We start from the raw sequence: 21892 nt of genomic DNA, 5'->3' as shown, positions 1-21892 counted from the left end.
GAGAATTTTGAATCCTGAAATCAAATGTTTTTCCTGGAGTAGGCCTAATAGTGAGATTAAGTCCAGAATTGATTATTGGATGGTAAGTGGTAATATTCTCCAATATTCTTCTCAATCAAAGATTATTAAAGCTCAATTGACTGATCATTGTCTGATAAATCTAACTTTAGAACCCCCACAGCAAATTTGCCAGTGTACATTTTACACCACAGGTGTTGAATTTAACACTTTTCTGGTGTCTATATGAGTCCCACCAGCCAAGTGTCCAGATTACACTTTGAAAAGTGTTAAATATGTACACCTCTGCAGTGTAAAATATTTTACACTTAGAGTGTAAAAATGCACACCACATTAAACATTTTTAACACCTGCAGGGCAAAATGTCCAGTGTAAATATAACTCCTCAGGTGTTAAATTACACTCTCTTCTGGTGTATATACGAGTCCCACCAGCCCAGTGTATAAGTTACTCTTTGTAAAGTGTTGAATATATACACTTAAGCTGAGTAAATAATTTTACACTAAGAGTGTAAAAACTATAAACTAGATATAGTGTATAGTAAATACTCCATCACCATAGCCAGGTCATATTCAGCATAAATTCTATTTTTCTTTGAACTAACATGAGAAAAATTAACATTTTCCACACATGAAACTCATAAAGATAAGTTTATATTTGAAAATTTTAACACCCTGGAATAATAACAAAATGTAAATAAATTCTTCTGTTACAGCCTTATTAAAATAAGTGTTTAGCGCATAAATTAAGCAATCATGGAGAAAGTTACAAAACAATTTATTTTCTTTAAAATTCACAGCACAGGCAACATTAAATCACTTCACAGAATAAGCATTTCATACCTGAAAACTTTAATTTGTCATTAATGTCATTTTTTAGACAAACATTTGTCACATTGAAAAAAATGCAGTGGAAATGTTTAATATTTTACTTGTCACTGCCAAACATAAACAAGACAACATGAGCTAAAGCCCCATTCCTGAACCAAAATGCTTTATAAAAATATAAAAGTAATTTTTGCATACAGTTGTTTAAAAAAATACATGGATTAAAACCACAGCAAAAATCACTCAAAAAGGGGGATTTCCTTGAAATTAGTAATGTTCAACAAAAGCACACTTTCAATTTCATAAACAAGCAAAAAATGCTGTCCATCAAACAATATCAGACGTTTTACTGAGAACAGAAATAGCATCTTTCAAATCTAAACATACAGGAAAGCCTCAGCAATGTACCATCACTGAACTAAAGTGGTTCATATGAAAACGTGTACAGGAACTATATAAAAGTCATTTTCCTCCAATCCATAACTTATCTGAAGGTCGAATGGCTTAAAAAAACGCAAGGTTTCAACATTCAAAAGGGAAACTTTTCTACAAAGCTCCTCCTTAACCTTAAAGGAGTGAAGATGTTCAACAAAGCATACAGTTTCAAATTCACATGTCAGCAAAAAATACTGACTGTCAAATGCAATAATATCAGTAATTTTACTGAACACAGGAATGTCATCTCTTAAATCTGAACAAACAAAAAGGCCTGACCGATACTCAGTTCCAAAACAAGTAATCCAAGAAAGATGATCTACATTACTTTCATTGTCAATTTGCAGTCTTTCTGCAATGAATTCACAGTCAATCAGGTCACAAAGCTGAACGCTTGTTGTAGGCCCACAGTCAATATTCTTAAATGGCTGAGATTCCCAGTGGTATGCAATACACATCTGGTGTTTTAGCGCTAAAGATTTGGTAATATTTTTGAAATTCTTCACACTTTTTTTGAAAAAGCGATGTTTCGCCTCATAACGCATTCCCCACACATGAACCAGCGGGCCTATCTTCCTGATGCATCTGGAATAATGGGTCATGAAGTGGTGCTTAGGAATGAGATTCCTTGGGTAAAGTTCTTTAAACAGTGTGTGGTGTTCACAAATCAGATGCTTTAAATAAATTGTCATGCCCTCTGAGATGACTGGAGAAAACACAATATTTATTATCTGAAGTAAAAGCAGTAGCAAACTCCAGTGTTTATCTCCAACTTCAACCAGATCTCCAAAAATTAAAGGCAGATTTCTAATAAGGCAAAATGTCTGAATAGCATTGAGACCCAAACCATTCCCAGCTTGTTCAAAATTAATCATTGTTGGTCTGTTCTTACGTTCAACAAAGCCATAGTTAAATGAGTAAATTCTATTGCTTGCAGATTGTGAAGATATAATGCTGCTGTGTGATAGATGGTTAAAAAGCAATTTCATTTCTAACTGTCCTACACCTTCTAATATATCATGCATTATATCGAATGCAAAATTGTCCGAAATATTAAAATACTGTAGCTCATTCAGCAAACATGTTTTTTTCACACCAAAGGATGATTGTGGACCAGCATCTGAAAAGAGGCTTTGACAATGTTGAGCATGTAGAAGTCTGTCACGCAGTATTATGTCTGGGTGGTCATCAGAGAAAATGTTCTGTGAAGCACATTTGTCAATCAAACAAAAACGACAAAAATAATTTGAGTTAAAAGATTCTACAAATCCAAAAAGTGTGTGCATTCCCAAATTATCTCCAGTTACTTGAGCTATAGTTCCATGGACAGGATCCTCTGAGATCGGTAATGTAATTCCAGATGTCTCAAGAATTTTAAAGTCACGCACAATTGGATCCAAAATGGCATTAAAGCCATATCGCTTTACATCTTGTGTGTGAAAAAGTGACAGGAGATGAATATTCATTAAAGCAGAGTTTACCTTTGATGACAGGTTTCTCAAAACAAAATAAATACTTCCAATCTTATGGATTCCATGCTTAGAACCAAGGGGATTCGAAGTTTCAAAGTCATCATAAAAGAGTTGTATCTGAAGAGAATTTTGTTCTTTGGAAAAAAGAGGATGTTCTTTAAAATAGCTACCATCACAGAACTCTCTTAATATTTCTCCATTCTCACTTGGCTGGACAAAATGCTTTTGAATTTCTACATTTTTGAACATAAATTTCAAAGTCTGCAATAAAGGAACATATACAAATTTATCAGTAATTGGAACCTGATCATATGTGCCTGTAGTTCTATTGCGCCTACTGTCATATCTCACTCCTAAGGGTATTTCAATAGGTTCTACAACACCCCAGTTCTCAAAGAAATACTTTTTCCATTTTGTCTCAGTTGTGAAATTAGAGAATGGGTTGTCAAGATGGTCAAAATACTCTTCAACATCTGACCTGTGATCATCAGATACCAACTGAACAATATCCTCTCTGATGTTTGAATGCAATTCACTCACAAGCTCTTCCATATTTTCAGCCACTGATGTAATTACGTTGGAGGCTACTCCGCTACTCTGTAATTTTGCAATAACTGATGCACACATTTCTTGGGTTCTCAACTTTCTCTCATCAGTGTTTATAGATGTTCCTGGATTTCCTGAAACTAAGTTGGAAGGTTGTGTTACAGATGCTGGTCCACTTTCAACAGAAGGAGCCGGGGAGGATTCAAATAAAGACATGTCAGAGAGCTCACTGTTGTGCCTACGTTGAAGATGTTTTCTAAACCCTGAATATGAAACAAATCTTAGACAACAATCATCCTGATTGCATACCAACTGTAATCTTCTGCCAGGATAAAAAGCATGAGAAAGTTTTAGATGGCGTATTAGATCATTGACTGTACTGCAAGTCAACTTGCAAACAAAGCACCTAAACATTTTTAAGCTCTGCAGTAGTGTCCTAATTTAGAATCTTGGCTCGAAGATCCCTGACTCGAGGGCTTTCATGAGTGACACCAACGTCAATGTTGTAAACCGTTGTTTGAAGAAACGTGTACATACTGTGTAAAGCAGCATCATATGAAATGCCGAACACATAATGTGCTTTGAAAAGCTCATCAAAAGCAGCCAGAGAGGACATCGCCTTACAGGGAATGAGTTGTCCATCCACGATGATGTAATAGTCATGGATGCAATTCTTCAAAGTTCCGACTGCCAAGATGTACGGCTGTGTTGTCTGTCCTGCCCTCAGCACGTCATCGAAACTGCAACAGGACTGAAAAAAAAAAAAAAAGTAAAACAAAAATTTCAGTATTTTACAAAAGAGGGTATGATGTACATCTAAGAATTACAGATCAAACGTAAATTTGCTCCAAACACGTCTGCAAAATAAATGTATGAATTCAGCCACAAAGTGTGTACAGTAGGCCTGTCACAAATTCAAATTTTTGTTGTACAATATATTGTGATAAACAACATTATTGTTATGCAAGACTATTTTATGCTATTTAAAAAAAAGAAAAAAAAACAACGCAAATCATATGGTTCATGAAAATTCATGGTCAGTGCAGCACTAGTCATTGCAAAATGTGCCTAGTTTATTAAATTATTTTATTTTTTGCAATCATTTACCACTATTTAAGTTAATATCCATTGTTAACTTGCATCTTAGAACATTTGGAACACTAATTAGTTCGACCCAAACACAAAGCATACCTTGTGGAACCTTACTATGTGGTTTAATGCTTCTTGGACACTGATCTTTACAATATTCTTCTTTCCACTTGAAGGTGGTGGAAGGAGATAGAGAAGCAACAACAGTGAAGACATGTCACTGTCCCACTCTAAAAGTCAAGAAAAGGAAAACATCATGGCCCATTATTTTTAAAACAAATGCATATGATTAATCACATCCTTTCAGAAAACACCATGGCCCATAATTGTTTCAATCTACATGAATTAAATCAAGATAATCTATGTGTATGACTTAAAATTACTTATAATAAAGCCTAAAAGCCATAAAAGAAACACACAATTATTGCGATACATAAATAACTACCTGTAACTTCTTGACTGCTTTCACATTGCTCTGCAGACTCGATCAGACGACTCAGATGAAATGACTGGGTCAGGTTTTTGGCTTCTCCAATTACTTTGTGTTTAAGAAAAGATCCCCACTTCTCCAGAAGCTTTGCTGAAGTCTCTACTCCAAACAGCAACTCAAAGTCTTGAAGCACCTAATGTTTTATATAGATTAAAACAGAAATGTCATGTCACATCAGCAGATTAAAATCCATTTTAAACCACCATCAGTTGGTGCAGCACATACCAGGCCTTTTGTGTCAAGAAACCTAGGGAATATATTGAAAACAGATGACGACTTTTCAGGATTGCGGATCAGTTCCTGGCGATACTGGAAAGTAGATTTCATCTTTGCAGCCACTTGCTCCAGATCAGAACAGTGTTTTAGAAATGAAATGGCTTCCTGGCAGCTATCTCCCTCTAGCTGTATCTCCGTTGTCAAAAACGCTCTTTTAGTGATAGGGCCCCTCCTCTCAGAGATGCCTTGTGGAATGCTGGTCCTACTGACTTGACTGTTGCGCTGAACCGTTTTCAGTCTCCAGGCTATGTATCCAGAGTTACCTTCTGGATCATAAAAATGTTCCTGCAATAAAAAAACAAGATGTTTTAGTTAAATTAAAAAGACACTATTTATTTTTTTAGGGAAAATAAACAACAACTCACATAGCCTCTTTTGGAGTAGGGATCTTTGAGAGAGGGGAACAGAGTCACTATTCCAACAGCATATTTAATTCGTATTTCTTTTGGTGGAATGTTCCTACGAAGATAAATAAAATTATAGTGTGTAATATGTATTCAACTGTGTACTTTATTAAAACAAATAACTAGAACATGGGTGCTGCTTCTGCAGAGTTTAATCTTTAACAAGCAATACAGACTTATGCTGTGTACAAACTCACATAGTACACATACTACCATATGAAACAGTATGTAAGCAGAGTACCATTTCCAAAAACAAAGTATTAATAGGACACTGAGTGAGAAGTATTTAGATAAATTACCGTCACAAAGATTCTGAAATGCACATATGCACACTTTACTATCCCATGATGAGGTAGTGAAGTGATGCAACAGTTTTGCTGCACAAGGTAACACACTTTGTACAACCGATTTTCATTTATACCCCACATATTAACAATCATTTACCCAGACTTTACTTCTATCGAACCTGCTAGACTTTTTTTATGAACACAAAAAGATAATTTGAAGAAAGTTGAAAACCTGTAACCATTCACTTCCATAGTATTTGCATTTGCTACTAACAAAGTCAATGGTTACAAGTTTTCAGCTTTCTTCAAAATATCTTATTTTGTGTTCAACTGAATAAAGAAAGCCATAAGGGTCTGAAACTATTTAAGGGTGAGCAAATAGCAAGTAAATTTTCAGTTTTAGTTTAAATGTCCATTTAATATGCAAAATTGGACTCAAGTTTCTAGACAGTTCAAAGATTTTGATTTGAATGTTCAAGTCTGTTAAAAAGGGATGGGTCCCCCAAAATTTAGATTTCCTCTATTTACTCATCCTCAAGTTCTTTGAAACCATTGAGTTTATTTTTTCTAGTGAACACAAATTAGTGGTTTTAATAAATTCTTTTAGAACTCTGTAACCATTGATTTCCTTAGCACAATCAATGGTTACATGTTCATTCATTCATTTTCTTTTCGGCTTAGCCCCTTTATTAATCTGGTGTCGCCACAGCGGAATGAACCACCAAATTATCCAGCATATGTTTTACGCAGCGGATGCCCTTCTAGCTGCAACCCATCAGTGGGAAAATGGTTACATGTTTACAACATTATTCAAATATCTTCTTTTGTGTTCAGCAGAAAGAAAAAAAACAAGTAAATGGTGAGTAAATGATGACAAAATTTTCAGTTTTGGGTGAACTATCCCTTTAATTGGGATGACAATGCATTGTAAAAACAGCTTATATTTATATACTTTACCCATGTTTTTCAATCATGTCTCCAACTACAGCATTCACAAGAATTCGCCTTGTAGAATCTGTGATTTTCCCAGTTGCTCTGTACTCCTGAAAAATCTTCTCCCCTGCACTTTTTTTCCCCAATACATCTTTTACAAGCTTAAAAACAAAGATAAATTGATCAAATCATGTCATAAGGCAACATTTATATAGGTTTTAATCATGTAATCTACCTCCTTGGCCTCAGTAAATTGGTCGTCAGTTCGAGGTCTTTTTGTTGAGAGAACAGAAACACAGCTGTCTGTTGGTGACACCGTTTTCATTTCACTTGAAAATTGAGAGGGTGGTGGGGCAGTAGAATCTAACAAGAAAATGAAATGTTACAAATACATAACTATTTAAAACACACATATTTGCATTTGCAGCCTTGCAAACCTTCTGTAGCCATAGAATCAACAATTGTCCAAAGTGTGTCAGGCTTTTGTTCCATAATATCAGCAAAAACATCTTCATCCACTTCAGTTCCGGTCTCGTCTGCCAAATAAATGGTATGATCTGGAGATATACCAAATTTCTCCTTGACTACACAAAATGGCATAAAATAAATAATATAATTAGGTGAATAGAAAAACAAATATTTAAATAAATTACAATTTTCCATCAGTTGTTTCATAATATCTGTTTCTAAACATGTTTTAGGCTAAACTAATATATAGAGACATTAGCCAAAAAACAAAAAAAATGCCAGGTATCAAAAAAAATTGTATGAAAACTTACCTTCCCGTATAAGGGCATCATATTCCAATACTGGAAGCTTCATGTATCTCTTACGAGCTTGATACTGTACTTTAAACAGCATTCTGTTGATCATCTGGTTAGAAATAAAAGATATGATTATAATAGAGTTTGGGTAATAAACACTAACAAACAAAAAAAGAAAAACATTTACATAAATAAATATCAATGTTCTTCAAAATTCTAAGTCTGGTTTACCACATTTCTTTAACGACATGTAAAAGTAGACATCCAACTTTGCACAATATGGAGAGTTTAACATTCTGTGGATTCTTGCAATAGTTGGACAAGTCACAAAAAACATTAGATTCAAATCTTTGCACAAAACCGGTCTTAGTGCAGGATTTTAACTCGAAATATAAAAAAACATTGACTGGTTAGTACAATTTTCCTTCAAACGTCGATGAAAAATAATATTAGTAAATAGTAAGACTTTTCCAGGAGAAAGATGATAAAACGAATATTAGAATATATTATCAGTAACATTTGCAGTATTAATAAAACATTTACCACAGCAGCAGACGTCATACACTAAATTGCTATCCTTAATGTAAAACGGTATAACTTAAAGTTAAGCTAATGATTTTGTTTTCAAGCAAAAATGGAAAGGAAAAACTTACTTTTGATTCTACTTGCTTCATGCATAGTTCGTTATTTTTCCAGCGTGACACGCAAGGCGTCGAGTCTCCGTTTGAAAAAAGGAACACTAAATCAGTGTACATTAACCCGCCTTAAAATCTTTCAAAATTATACGCACTAGCTGACGGCAAACGTAAAAGAAATGCTGTTAACGGTATACATGTAAGGATACGAATTCATTCTCCACATTCCCAATCAGAATCACTTACAGACATCGTGTACCATGTGTAAAATGCTCAATAGCACATAATTTGCGACGTTAAATAATAAATTGGATTGCATTGGTTGATTCAATCACATTTAAAATAAGTTTCAACAACATACCCATACCATTTACGCACAAACGAATAAACAGACGGTAAAAATTTAGATTTTAAGCATGTGTAAAGATAGGAAAGCTGTCTAAAACTAAATTTATGAGTGACATTTTATGAGGCATTCGCAGTAACGTTAAAGGCAGAAAGCGTAACGTTACACTCTGCAATACTCTTTGTTCAAATAAAATTACTACGTTATAATTTCGATAACACGTACAAAACAACTCACCTGTTTTGGCATTAAATGAGCGGAAAACTTGCTGCTGCCATCGCTCCGCTCCGTGTTGATGACTCACGAGGGGGTCCTGTATGTAAAATATACACTGAAGTGGTGTAGAATCCCGCGCCAAAAATCATTTAAAATGATTCGTGACATTAAGGTTTTACAAAAGTATTTAGGACAATTTGTGCAATTAACAAGTAGCCCAGGCGTATATATAACATTACAAATAAAAAAAACTGAAGTTTGTGCTATTAAATGAGGAAAATGACGTACCTCAACACCTATGGCTTTGTGTGGCTGATGCTGTAATGATTCACGGGTATAGTCCCACAATCCCGGATTTTAAAGTTGCTAAACCGGCTTCTTAATTCTAAAATGTAAAAATTCCGACTTGCGTGTCTTTCGATTGCTTTTATGTCAAGTTTCCGGCAGGAATCTGTCCAGCAGGAGCAGCCATTAATGAAAAGTTTATCGTCAAATGCGGACCGTATTGACTCAGTCACCTCAAGTTCCCGTATGTGCAATTAACACCGATGAGGAGTATGGAAAGGCAACACCAATAATACACACTGTTAAAGTCACAATTTAACCCACATCAGCGTTAAAAACAGTATATGTACACTTAGATTTTAACACTAAAACACTACATGAGCTTACACCAGAAATTCAACACCTCACAATTTGCTGTGCCCCACATAAACATTATAGACACAAAGGATACTGGAAATTTAACGCAGCTCTTTTGCAAAACGAAGAATTTTACGGGAGATTGAGTTGAATGATGCTTTAGATTTTAATATTAGAAAATGGGAGTTTCTAAAATTCTAAATTAGAAATTTTTCTATTTATTTCTTTTAAAAAATAAACTAAGAAAAGACAAGGTATGAACATGATTTAATTAGAGAAATAAATAGGTACACAGCAAAATATGGGGACCCAAAACAACTCTATGGGTGTTAATTTCAACACTTTGAAAGTGTCTCATGGGGTCCACTCAAAACAGAGTTAAATCAACACTTTCAAAAGGGTTGGCACATTGACACCGAAGTAAGGGTTAATTTTAACTCTGGGCAGAGTTAAAAAATGTAAATATATTTAACACCGCCTGGTGTAATATATTGTTATTTTATTCAACTCTCTTGAGTGTAAATATGGTAAAAAGGTAAAATAGACTGTAAATTACAAAAGAAAAAACTTTTTATTTGAAAACATTCACCACTTCAACAATTCATTCCGTTTTTAAAATGCAACAATGTCAAATATGCTTTAAATGTTTTATTAGTACAGACAGTATCAACAAAATATGTATGACCAGTGCTCAAAAAGGCTGTTTCAGTCCTTTGGTCCAAACTTGATGTGTTATCAGAGCAACTTGAAAGCTCAATATAGCATCACTCATAGTTTACTCCTGAACTCATAGTTTTCTTGTGAAATTGCATTTTAAACAACTTGGCGTGCAAATCTTTCACTTCTTGTGTTTCCTTGGTCCTCCATATCAAACACAGCAGTTTAAATGAAGGTATAAATGCTTTAAACTTGTGTGAAAACAAACTGGAGCTAGGAAATCTCATCAAGCATGTCCTGTGAATGAAGTGCTTCCCAGCCACAGGATGACTTTTTTATCCATGACGATGTACAGTAGTAGCTGCTGATCGCTCGTCTGGTGGTTCCTGATGCACGGATATAGGGTGATGCTCATCTAAGAACTCTTCAAGACTCCAGCATGACTAAGAAAAATGTTTGAAAACAAATTGCAATCAAATTCTATGATATATTTAAAAGAACATTTAAAGTAAATAAAACATTCAAGAAATCTAAACTCACCTTTTGAAAATCTTCATGATGATCCACAACTTGACTCTCCCAGCTGGTTGAGGTGACAGGATATGGAAAAGTAGAAAAAACACATATATCACTGTTGGAATCTCCAAAAACAATTAGGTTAATCACTATGACTAGAACTGGAAAAACAGGCAGCTGTCTGTCCAGAATCCTGAATTTAACACAACACTTGGAGCAAAATTTAGAGGATCTTAAAATCTTTTATATCATTTAGTGATGCTGACTTCCCCAAAATATTGGCCACAGTGTAAAAAATATTCATAAACTTCATAAACAACAGTTTTCTGTAAGCGTGTGCGTGCGTGCGTGTGTGCGCGCGTGCATGTTTCTTTACCTGATTCAACTTGTTAGGCCCTTTCAGGTCCAGTATTGACGCCGCCTTTACTGGAGTCTAGCAGATGTTTCAGGTCCAAATATAATCTAAAATATTAGGATAAGCAGAAGAGGAAAAGTGCAAAGTAAAGAGCAAAACATTATTTAAGTAACAGTTCACCCACAATACAAAACTTATCACCTTCATGTCATTTGTTATTTTCTAATGCTCTAATACCCTCTCAGCTTATTGTGAAACAAATACAGAACTTTATCAAACATACCTTCATTATTATCACCACATATGACCAAGAAGGTGTGCTTGGTCATTTCACCAACTCTGGAAATACACCATCCGTCTCTAATCAGCCACCGTCACAGGGTCTTGTGTTATTGTATAGAGAACTGTGGCAGTTAAAAAAACAACAAAAAATTAGTATCTAACACATATGCATAACCTTCAGATAAAAAGGAGAGATGAACATCACAAAGTATGCCTCACACTTTTTCAGATATCTTTTGATTCAGATGTTGATTATTGATAATAAATCTACAAATCAAACCTGTATCATCATTAGGCTGCTCAAATATGAATCAGTTGATTAATTTTACAGACAGGAGGCTGTTTACAACGCACTAAATTGTCTTTAATAAAAAGGAAATGTTGTGTACAGTACATGCTAAATTTAGCCTATAGTTTTAAACACAATATCATGCGGAAGAAAAAGCTTGACTAAGATGTTCCTGACTACATAAATAGCCTAACTTACTAACGTCAGACATCCCGAGTTGGGAAAAGTAATTTTCGGGGGATACAGAGTTGATTTGCGGGAGGTAGCGGGAGAGATGAAAACCTGAAGAGCAATGGGATGAGTTGCACGCGACGTACCTAAAGAGCGGTGGAGGTGACTTGCGCGCGACGTACCTGAAGAGCTGGGAGGGATGCGGTGGAGAGGGGTGTGCAAAGTGTTTGATGACCGGGCGGGAGACGCGCGATTTCCGGGAGATTATCATTCATTCATTTGCGGGCATCTACTTGGGCATCTGGGAGTCTCTGTGCATTTGCGGGATAACGTTAACGTTAGTCCCGCAACTTCCGGGAGACTTCTGTAACCTTAAATGTCTGAGAAAGTGCAAACGCGGTCATTTAAAGACATTAATGGTAACATTCCGACTTTAATGGTTGTCAACACTTAATATAATTCAAGCGTACGTTATCACGCGAGTCTATGAACTAACGGTATAACGTTATGGACGGCCACGAATGAACCAGTTTAAAAGGGCCGCGGTGTTTAAAATAACCAAATTAACGTACACGAATAACAAACAATCATATGTTTTAGTCAGGAAGCCTTTTAGTAAGTATATGTTCATTTACTCACCAGATATGTTTTAGAAACTCTCCAGAGCTCATGGAAACCGTCCTGTGTTGCCGTTAGCATCCGGGCAGAGTAGGCTAGGCTGCTCCGAAGATTACCTCGCTAGTTTGCTTCGAATTAAAGGAGAAGTGTCGATTTTATTTTACAGATGGGTAACAACGCACAAAATGGCATTAAGCGTGACAGAAATGTGTTGAACATGTACATTTGATGTTTTTATGCACTATGTATGCGTGAGCATATATAAAAACATTCTTGAAAAGAAGTGAATAGTAATGCAGTTAAGCTAGATACACAAACGACCATGAATGAACCGCAGAAGATTAAAATTGTCACTCCATTCTAAAGTTATTAACTTAACAATATGTTTACAACTGTATTTCCTTAAAGAAAGTCAGTAAAATACCAACATTTAGGTAGTTTGACTCACCAGTTGCTGTTCTAAACCTCAGATGGAAAATGGCGTCTGGAAAATTCTTCAGTAACTGGGGCTGCATGAATTCCCGGATGTTGGAAATAACACCACCAAGTGTTGAAAAGATAACTCCTTGATTTCGCACTGAATAAAATCAATTCTAACTCTTATTATATTCATTTATCAAAATCTAACTCTTTAACGTCAACACTTTACTCTGAAATGCTTCAACACCGAGAATTTAACTTAGATGAATTTTCTGTGTACTGTAGTAAACCAGTATTAGAGATTGATGAAAAAAACAAAGTGATGGAGCCTCAAAACAAATTGGATCATCTCTATTTGGAAAGAGCAAAAGGTGCCCATGTTAGATCTCGGGCCAGGTGGATTGAGGAAGGTGAAAAGAACTCATCAATCATTCATTCATTTTCTAGTCAGTTTAGTCCCTTTATTTTATCCGGGGTCGCCACAGCAGAATGAACCGCCAACTTATCCAGCACGTTTTTATGCAGCAGATGCCCTTCTAGCCACAAACCATCTCTGGGAAAAAGAACTCATCATATTTTAGTAATTTAGAAAAGAATAGACAACAAAAAAATTCAATTAATAGTGTAATGATTAAAAATGAGAATGTAAAGATCCAAAGAAAATGTTCATGTTCATGTTTTATTTTAAATTATATTCTTTAGACTTTTCTTCAGAGAAAGTAGACATTTTCTTTGCAAAAATACAAAAGATGATTCCTAATATTAAGCAGTCATTTAAGATATTATGTGATTCTGATCTTACAATTGAGGAATTGGATTTAGTAGCCCAAAATAATCTTTAAATAAATCTCCAGGCACAGATGGCTAATTTTTGCAAATTTTTCTGGGAGGATCTTCGGAAATTATTATTTAATGCCTTAAAAGATTGCATTTTTTAAAAAGAGCTGAAGGAAAGTATGAAGCAAGGCCTAATAACTTTAATCCCTAAAGCGGGTAAAGATATAAGAGTTTTAGATAATCTAAAGCCTATCACTTTACTAAACACAGATTATAAAAAAAATTCAGGAGCTATTGCAGCTATAAAAAAGGTATTTCATCCATAATTAGTGAGACACAGTTGGGGTTTTTTTAAAGAAAAAGCAATCGATAACAATGTTAGAATGGTTCTAGATTTAATTTATTATATTTATCATGTTCAAGAACTTGGGATTTTGGTTTTCTTAGATTTTTATTAGGTATTTCATGCTGTGGAGCATCCATTTATTTTGAGAAGCTTCAAATATTTAGATTTGGCTTAAAGTTTGTAAGTTTAATTGAAACACTATAAAGTGGAATTAATAGCTCTGTCACTCTTGGAAATGGAACTTGTACACGATTTCTAATTAACAGGGGGATTCGACAAGGGTGTGGTAGCTCTCCATTATTGTTTATAATGGCTGTTGAATTATTATCTCTATTGATTAAAAATAATGAAATTGAAGGTTTATCTTTGTTAGATGAAAAAATTATTATAAGTCAGTTTGCAGATGATACAACTTTATTTTTTAAAAATGATCAACAAATTCCTCTGGCTTTACATGCCATTAAACTGTTTTCTAATGCTTTTCTAAATTTAAAGCTTCAGGATATTGTTTACAGTCATTATATAATATTAAAATAAATAAATAAGTTAAATATTTAGCTATTTTTATTTCTAAAGACAAAGAAATGATGGAAAAGAAAAATGTGTGCAATGATTTAGACAAATGTAAATCCATATTAGATTGATTGTTACAGAGAGATCTCACAATTTTTGAAAGAAGGTTTACATAGGTTTATTTACCCTGCCTTTACTTTGTCCATTTCATCCAGAATGATTAAAGCTATCAATTATTAATCAATAAAGCTAAACAATACATCTTTGGGGGAGAAATAAGTGCCATTACATTAGAAAAGATGACATGATTAAAGAAGTTGAAGATGGTAGTGTAAACACGATTGATTTTGATGTTATTAGTGGTGTTTTGAAATTGAAATGGTCAAAATCATTTATTCAAAATAGTCACTACTTTTGGTTTATTGTCCCTAATAAAATGTTTTAAAAAATGGGGGAAATAACTTTTTCTCTTCGTTGTGATTTTGATTTTACTGTGTTGCCAGCGAAACCTTCTAATTTCTATCAGCAAGTGTTGCTTTATTGGAAAATACTCTTCAAACATAATTTTAGCCCCCACAACATTCCTGATTGGAACAATAGATGTGTAAAAATTGGTAAAAAGTCAGTATTTTTTGAGGAATGGAATACTAAAGGGATTTGTGCAGTTGCACATTTTTGGACGATAATGGCATTTTGCTACTGCATGGTGAGTTTTGTAAGAAATTTAATTTGCAATGTACTGTAAAGCTTTATAATACAATGATTAGGGCCATTCCAGTAGCTTTAATGTCATTAGTTAAAGAAAATATTTTATATTCCAGAACTTCTCAAAAATTGAGGCAGCTGTCTGTCAATGGTTATGATTTCTGTGATAGCAAATGCACTAACAAAATCATTAAGAACTTAATTTTACTGTCACAATTTCCTAATCTAATTAGAAGAGAATTCCTATTTAAAGATATTAACAATGCTGAAATTTAAAAAATAAGGAAAGATTATTTGTCTTTTCCTCTTCCTCCTAAAGTTAAGGAGGTGAGCTTTAAAATAGTTCATGAGATTTATCCTACCAAAGAATTTTTGGTCACACTTTACAAAAAGGTCTATGTCACGGTTGTGGATCCATCTGCTCCCTATTTGAAGTGTCTGCGTTGTGTGACAGTTTATTATCATGATACGTGTTTCTCAGTATGTGTGCTTTTTTTCTCTGTGTTTGTGTGGGTGTCGCGTGGATGTCAGTGGGTGTTTGTTTTCATGTCATCAGCTGAGCGGTCACATGATCTTTGTTACCGGAACTGTTGCGTAGCACGCTCGGCTGATAATCAGCGCGCTACAGGTGTAGCGCATTTTATGTGCCTATAAATGATCAGCGTTCCTGTCTCACTTTGTCAGTTCGTTGTTTGCTCACGGTGCTTTGTGTTTTTGTCAGGCTCCTCCCGTTGAGATCGCTGGTGGTGAGTGGTTTGGTTGATTTCCTTGTTGCTGTCTCTGATGATCCCTCCTCCTTCTACGCTGAGTGTTTGATCTGCTCTGTTGATGAGTACATCGGAGTAATTGCTGTTTCTTCTTTGACGAATGTTTGACCTGCTCTGCTGATGAGTTTATGAACATTTATCGGCGCTGCCGAAACGGACTATCTCTTTAATTACTCCTATAGTTTCTTTACTTCCAGCCACTCACCATTTTCGCTGTTTTGCTTAAGTTAAGCATTAAAGACTTTTACTTGCATTTGGGTTCCATGTCTTGTTTTTTTTTTAAAGCGTCACAGTTTATTAGTTAATGTTAATAATGCATTTACTAACATGAACAAGAATTTAGAGACGAACTGTGGCCCCCTGTCAGAGACCACATCCCTCGGGAGGCCATGGATGTGAAAAACATGGTCAATGACAGCAACCGCTGTTTCTCTGGCTGATGGTGATTTGGGCAGAGGGATAAAATGAGCAGGCTTCGAGAACCTGTCCACCACGGTCAAAACTACCGTGTTACCGTTAGAGGATGGAAGACCCGTAATAAAATCTAGCAAGATGTGTGACCAGGGTCTAGAAGGCACTGACAGCAGTTGGAGGAGTGCAGCAGGTGGGCGATTGGAAGACTTGGAAACTGCACAGACAGAGCAAGCCAAAACAAAATCGAGCACATCACGAGCCATAGCTGGCCACCAAAATCGTTATTTGATAACAAATAATGTGAGACTCACCCCTGGGTGACAAGCTATCTTGGAGGAATGACCCCACCGGACAACGTCGGACCGTAATCCCTCTGGCACGAACAAATGACTCGGTGGGCATCCGATCGGGGGCGTTACCCCATCCAGGGCTGCACGGACCCTCAGCTCGATCTCCCAGGAAATGTTCACTACGACGATGTTCTGAGGAAGCACAGGGTCAGGAGATGACTTACGATCTGAAGGATCGAAAAGACGTGACAACGCATCAGGCTTGATGTTTTTGGAACCTGGTCTGTACGAGATGGTAAAATTAAACCGGCCGAAACATAATGCCCACCGAGCCTGCCTGGAGTTCAATCTTTTAGCGGATCTAATATATTCAAGATTCTTAATATCGGTCCAGACAATAAAAGGCACCCCCGAGCCTTCTAGCCAGTGACGCCACTCCTCCAAAGCAAGCTTGATGGCCAACAACTCTCGATTACCAATGTCGTAATTTCTTTCTTCAGGAGATAATCGATGGGAAAAATACGCGCAAGGATGGACCTTGCCATCCGAGGCAGAGCGCTGGGACAGGATAGCTCCGACCCCAACCTCTGACGCATCAACCTCCACCACAAACTGCCGGGAAGGATCAGGGGCAATGAGTATCGGGGCTGAAACGAAGGAGCCTTTTAGTTTGGAAAAGGCAGCCTCGGCTGCGCTGGACCACCTGAACGGCGTCTTGGAGGAGGTCAAGGAAGTCAGAGGTGCGGCAAGCTGGCTGAAATTGCGAATAAAACGCGGGTAAAAATTGGCAAAACCCAGAAACCTCTGCAGGGCCTTACGGGAATCTTGGGTTGGCCAATCTACCACAGCCTGAATCTTCTCTGGATCCATGCGCATCCCCTCGACTGACACAATATGTCCCAAGAACTGAACCGACTGTGCATGAAAAACGCATTTCTCCGCCTTGACATAAAGCCTATTCTCTAGCAGCCTCTGCAACACTCGTCTGACATGCTGAATATGTTCCTGGAGAGAGTGAGAAAAAATCAGAATGTCATCCAGGTAGTAATAAATAAACTGATCTATCATATCTCTCAACACGTCATTGAAGAGTGCCTGGAAAACAGCCGGAGCGTTGGAAAGGCCGAAGGGCAGAACGCAGTACTCAAAATGCCCTCTAGGGGTGTTAAATGCTGTTTTCCACTCATCCCCGGGTCTTATGCGAACCAAATGATAAGCATTGCGGAGATCTAATTTTGTGAAAAAGTTCGCCCCCTGCAGGCGCTCGAAGGCCGAAGACATCAGCGGCAAAGGATAAGTATTCTTAACCGTGATGCTGTTCAGCCCTTGATAGTCTATGCACGGACGAAGGGAACCATCCTTCTTTTTCACAAAAAAAAATCCCGCCCCCGCCGATGAAGAAGACGGGCGGATGATCTTGGCTGCTAAAGAATCAGAAATATATTTATCCATGGCCTCCCTCTCTGGAACAGACAGCGAATATAACTTGCCTTTGGGCGGAGACGTACCTGGCAGTAAGTCTATAGCACAGTCATAGGGACGGTGAGGAGGTAGAGAAGCAGCCCGGGACTTACTGAACACTCTCTTCAGGTCATGGTACTCTCGAGGCACGTTTGACAGATCCACCTGCTCCTCCTGAAACACAGAACAAGACACAGTGGAACAAGCAGACAATAAACAAGACTTATGGCAGCTCTCGCTCCAAGAAAAAACTGTGTTGTGACCCCAGTTAATATGAGGTTTATGTAACTCCAACCATGGGTGTCCCAAAATAACAGGATTTTTAACAGTATTAGTGAGAAAGAATGTAATAGTCTCAGTATGGTTTCCTGAAGTGATGAGTCTAATTGAAGCTGTGATATGTGTGATAGTGGGAAGAGGTAGACCGCTAAGTGCGTGAACAGCTATGGGTGAAGAAAGGTGAAAACAAGGGATTTTTAACTTATTAGCTAAATCAGAGTCAATAAAACTCCCTTCTGCTCCTGAATCAATGAGCGCATGACAGGAATAAAAGTTCGAATTGAAATCTAGTTTAATGGGTAGGAAAGTGGAATCAGAAGAGTCTTTCCCTGTCATGACATCCCCCACCAAAAGGCTCTTACCAGCAGATGATTTATTGCTCTTGACTGGACATAAAGCTGCATAATGACCAGCTACCCCACAATACATGCACAAGCCCCCCGTGCGACAACGACGTCTTTCCTCCGATGAGAGGCGGAACCTTCCCACTTGCATAGGCTCAGGCTCTGGATCAGGGGGTAAAGTCTCCAGAAAACAGGTCTGCGATCGGAACTCCTTATGCGTACCTCTGCGCTGCATACGGTTGTCCACCCTTATGGCCAGGCTGATGAGACCGTCCAACGTCTTGGGTAACTCTAAAGCGTATATCTCATCCTTTATATGGTCCGCGAGTCCGTGAAAGAACATGTCCCACTGAGCCTCACTGTTCCAACCACACTCAGCCGCCAGGGTGCGGAAATCGATGGAATACTCCGCCACCATGTGATCTCCCTGACGAAGCTCTGTAAGACGTCTAGATGCCTCTCTCCCCGAAGCAGCCTGATCGAAAACCGTCCTTAGCTCCTCAGAAAAGGACTTGAAAGTTAAACAGCAGGGAAGCTTCCTCTCCCACGCCGTGGTCCCCCATAATGCAGCCTTACCCGTCAAAAGTTTGATTATAAACGCCCCCTTACTCTCTTCGGTGGGAAACGACGATGGTTGCAATGATATATACAAGGAACACTTGGCAATAAATGCTCTGCACAGTTGAGGTTCACCTGCATAGGGCTGTGGTGGAGGTAGCCACAGTTCGGCGGTTCGGGGAATCTCATGAGGAACAGGAGTGGTTGGTGGTTCGACGAAGGGAGCTGGTAGGGTGGATCCGGCGCTGAGACCCGAACTGAGTCGCTGGACCTGTGTTGTCAACTCTGACACCTGATTGACTAGTGCTTGGATAGCCTGGCTGGTCTTCTTCATTTGTTGATCCTGGTGATTCATCCTTGCAACACTGCGTGACAGCACGTCCTGAATCTCTGCCGCACTTGCTGGGTCCATGATTGGTCAGTTCGTTCTGTGACGATTAAACAAGGAAACAAGACGTGGAACCCAATTGCAAGTAAAAGAATGTTTAATGCTGGCAAAAGACAATAAACAAAAAATGGTGAGTGGCTGGGAGTATATAAACTGGAGATGGTCCAATTCGGCAGCGCCGATCAATAGTTCATAATACTCATCAACAGAGCGGATCAAACAATAATCGTGGAAGCAGGAAATGTCTCTGATATATTCCTCAACAGAGCTGATCAAACATTCCATCGTGGAAGCAGGAATGTCTCTGATATATTCCTCAACAGAGCTGATCAAACATTCATCGCGGGGAAAACGGGTCATCAGAAACAGCAACAAGGAACAGAAACCAAACCACTCACCACCAGCGATCTCAACGAGAGGTGCCTGACAAAACACAAAAGACCGTGAGCAAAACAACGAACTGACAAGGTGAGACAGGAACGCTGAACATTTATAGGCACGTAAATGCGCTACACCTGTAGCGCGCTGATTATCAGCTGAGCGGAGCTACGCCACAGTTCCGGTAACAATGATCATGTGACCGCTCAGCTGATGACATGAAAACAAACAGCCACTGACAGCCACGCGACTCCCACACAAACACAGAGAGAACAGCACACATACTAGAAACACATACCATGTTAATGAACTGTCACACAACGCAGACACTTCAAATAAGGAGCAGATGGATCCACAACCGTGACAAGTATTTTATGGTAAGAGCATTTTATATTGAGCTGTGATATCTCTCTATCAGCTGGCAGACTCCAAAATCCCAAGGCATCAGTCAATGACACTGGCTGTATTTTAAGTCAGGCAGAAACAGCACATCATTTTTAAAATGAGTTTTCACATGTTATCATTAACTGGAATGTTTTAAAATTGCTTGAATGTTTTTTTAACCTATACTGTTAACCCTTACTGTAGATTATGCAGTAAATAACTGTAAAATAGCCAGTGTTTAGCTGTAATGAAAGGAAGCAGGATTCGTATGGAATTCTGTTGTACAAAGAATAAATTACAGTAATTTACTCTATGTACCCATTACATATATTTACTGTGATAATAAATGGCAAATTACTGTTCAACCATTACTGCCCATCTACTCTGATGCTTTATGTTGCTATATATATATATATACATATATATATATATATATATATATATATATATATATATATATATATATATATATATATATATATATATATATATATATATATATTGTAGCGAGTCTGCTGATACCACGTCGCCCTGGTCACAAATTCACCCCAGCTGGAAACTCATCAGCACCGGATCGCTCACAGCTGGACCTCATCAGCCAGGAAGAGATAAAAGCCAGCCCCACGCAGGAGGAAACTGAGCTTCATTTCCACATGACTCCCTGCGCTAACGCTTGTCTCTCTCTGTCTCTCCCACAGCCGAATCCAGCTCGTGACCGATCCAACACCAGAACTCTCACCAGTCTTCACCATCTCCCCGGAGCACTTGAGCACGCACCCTTAAGAAGAGCACACATTCACCCCTGTAACACTTGTAAATAAAGCACCCTCCGGGGCATTGTTTGTAACATCATCTAACTGTGTTTGTGTTTTCCCTCTGCCTCGCTACAATATATATATATATATATATATATACATATATACTGTTCAGTTTTGGTATGTGAATGGTCAGTATTGAGGGGAGAGTGAGACATTGCATTTTTGATAAGCTGAATTTCACTGCAGCCATCTCTGTGTTTTCTTTTAGTTCCTTTTATGTTTTTAGCATTGAGTATCAGGAGTCAACCAATGCCACAGAGCTTATTAAAAGGTAAGTATAAGATTTAAAGGCAAAAAATATTCACACAGAGCTAAGAAATTGTCACAACAAATCTTATAACTTTGTTTACTTTTATTATAATCAATCTAATTTGCTTAGTTTGACCTATAGTTAAGCTTTTAAAATGCACTTTTAACTGAATATTAGTATTTAGCTAAATAACTAGTAAAAATGTGTTATTTAAGAAAATATTTTAAACAGCACGTACATACATTTTTGCAGAGACTCAATGAATTTGTCTGGAAAACTTTAAATGAAGTAAGTAAAAGTGGCATTAAATGTATAGTACAAAGGCTTTCCTAAATGAATGTAAATCATGTTATTTGTTGTGGCTTTTTATTATTACTACAGATTTGGAACGATATGAGGATCAAATTATTATTATTTTTTTGCTATGGATGAAGTTTGTATATTTTTATTGTTTTTATTAAACGATATGTGCATAATTGTGATAAATTTAGGTTGTTGCTTTGATAATATGCTATGTACCAGGGGTGTCAAA

The 21892-nt window shown here is 37.3% G+C and overlaps 1 protein-coding gene and 1 long non-coding RNA gene across 4 annotated transcripts; both read right to left on the bottom strand.

Annotated features, from left to right (window-relative positions):
• Nucleotides 1–614: 614 nt before the first annotated feature.
• LOC100151603 (uncharacterized) lies at nt 615–9271 on the bottom strand. Of its 3 annotated transcripts, XM_009305179.5 has the most exons (11): nt 9027–9271; nt 8760–8835; nt 7557–7650; nt 7215–7361; nt 7013–7140; nt 6802–6938; nt 5519–5612; nt 5103–5438; nt 4833–5010; nt 4490–4617; nt 615–4049 (listed from the first exon to the last, which is right to left on the bottom strand). In XM_009305179.5, the coding sequence occupies exons 2-11, from the start codon at nt 8769–8771 to the stop codon at nt 3735–3737; spliced, it is 1569 nt and encodes a 522-aa protein (XP_009303454.1). In that variant the 5' UTR covers nt 8772–8835; nt 9027–9271; the 3' UTR covers nt 615–3734. The 3 variants fall into 3 exon arrangements, with proteins under 3 accessions (XP_009303454.1, XP_073770580.1, XP_073770581.1); XM_073914479.1 differs by having other exon boundaries at nt 8195–9271; XM_073914480.1 differs by having other exon boundaries at nt 8760–9271.
• A 663-nt stretch (nt 9272–9934) lies between these two features.
• LOC137496537 (uncharacterized) lies at nt 9935–11324 on the bottom strand. Its single transcript, XR_011016949.2, has 4 exons — nt 11192–11324; nt 10930–11015; nt 10578–10620; nt 9935–10480 (listed from the first exon to the last, which is right to left on the bottom strand). It is a non-coding gene; the product is annotated as an uncharacterized lncRNA (long non-coding RNA).
• Nucleotides 11325–21892: the final 10568 nt, after the last annotated feature.

The sequence above is a fragment of the Danio rerio genome, chromosome 10 (genome assembly GCF_049306965.1).
Source record: "Danio rerio strain Tuebingen ecotype United States chromosome 10, GRCz12tu, whole genome shotgun sequence".
Lineage (NCBI taxonomy): Eukaryota > Metazoa > Chordata > Actinopteri > Cypriniformes > Danionidae > Danio > Danio rerio.
Note: the sequence above shows the minus strand (reverse complement) of the source record. Positions and strands in the feature narration are given on the sequence as shown.

Coding starts and splice junctions, on each gene's coding strand:
- LOC100151603 (XM_073914479.1), bottom strand. CDS start 8,296: ATGTACACTGATTTAGTGTTCCTTTTTTCAAACGGAGACTCGACGCCT. Junction 5,011..5,102: donor TTCTTGACACAAAAGGCCTG/GTATGTGCTGCA, acceptor ATAAAACATTAG/GTGCTTCAAGACTTTGAGTT. Junction 4,618..4,832: donor AAGCAGTCAAGAAGTTACAG/GTAGTTATTTAT, acceptor CTTGACTTTTAG/AGTGGGACAGTGACATGTCT.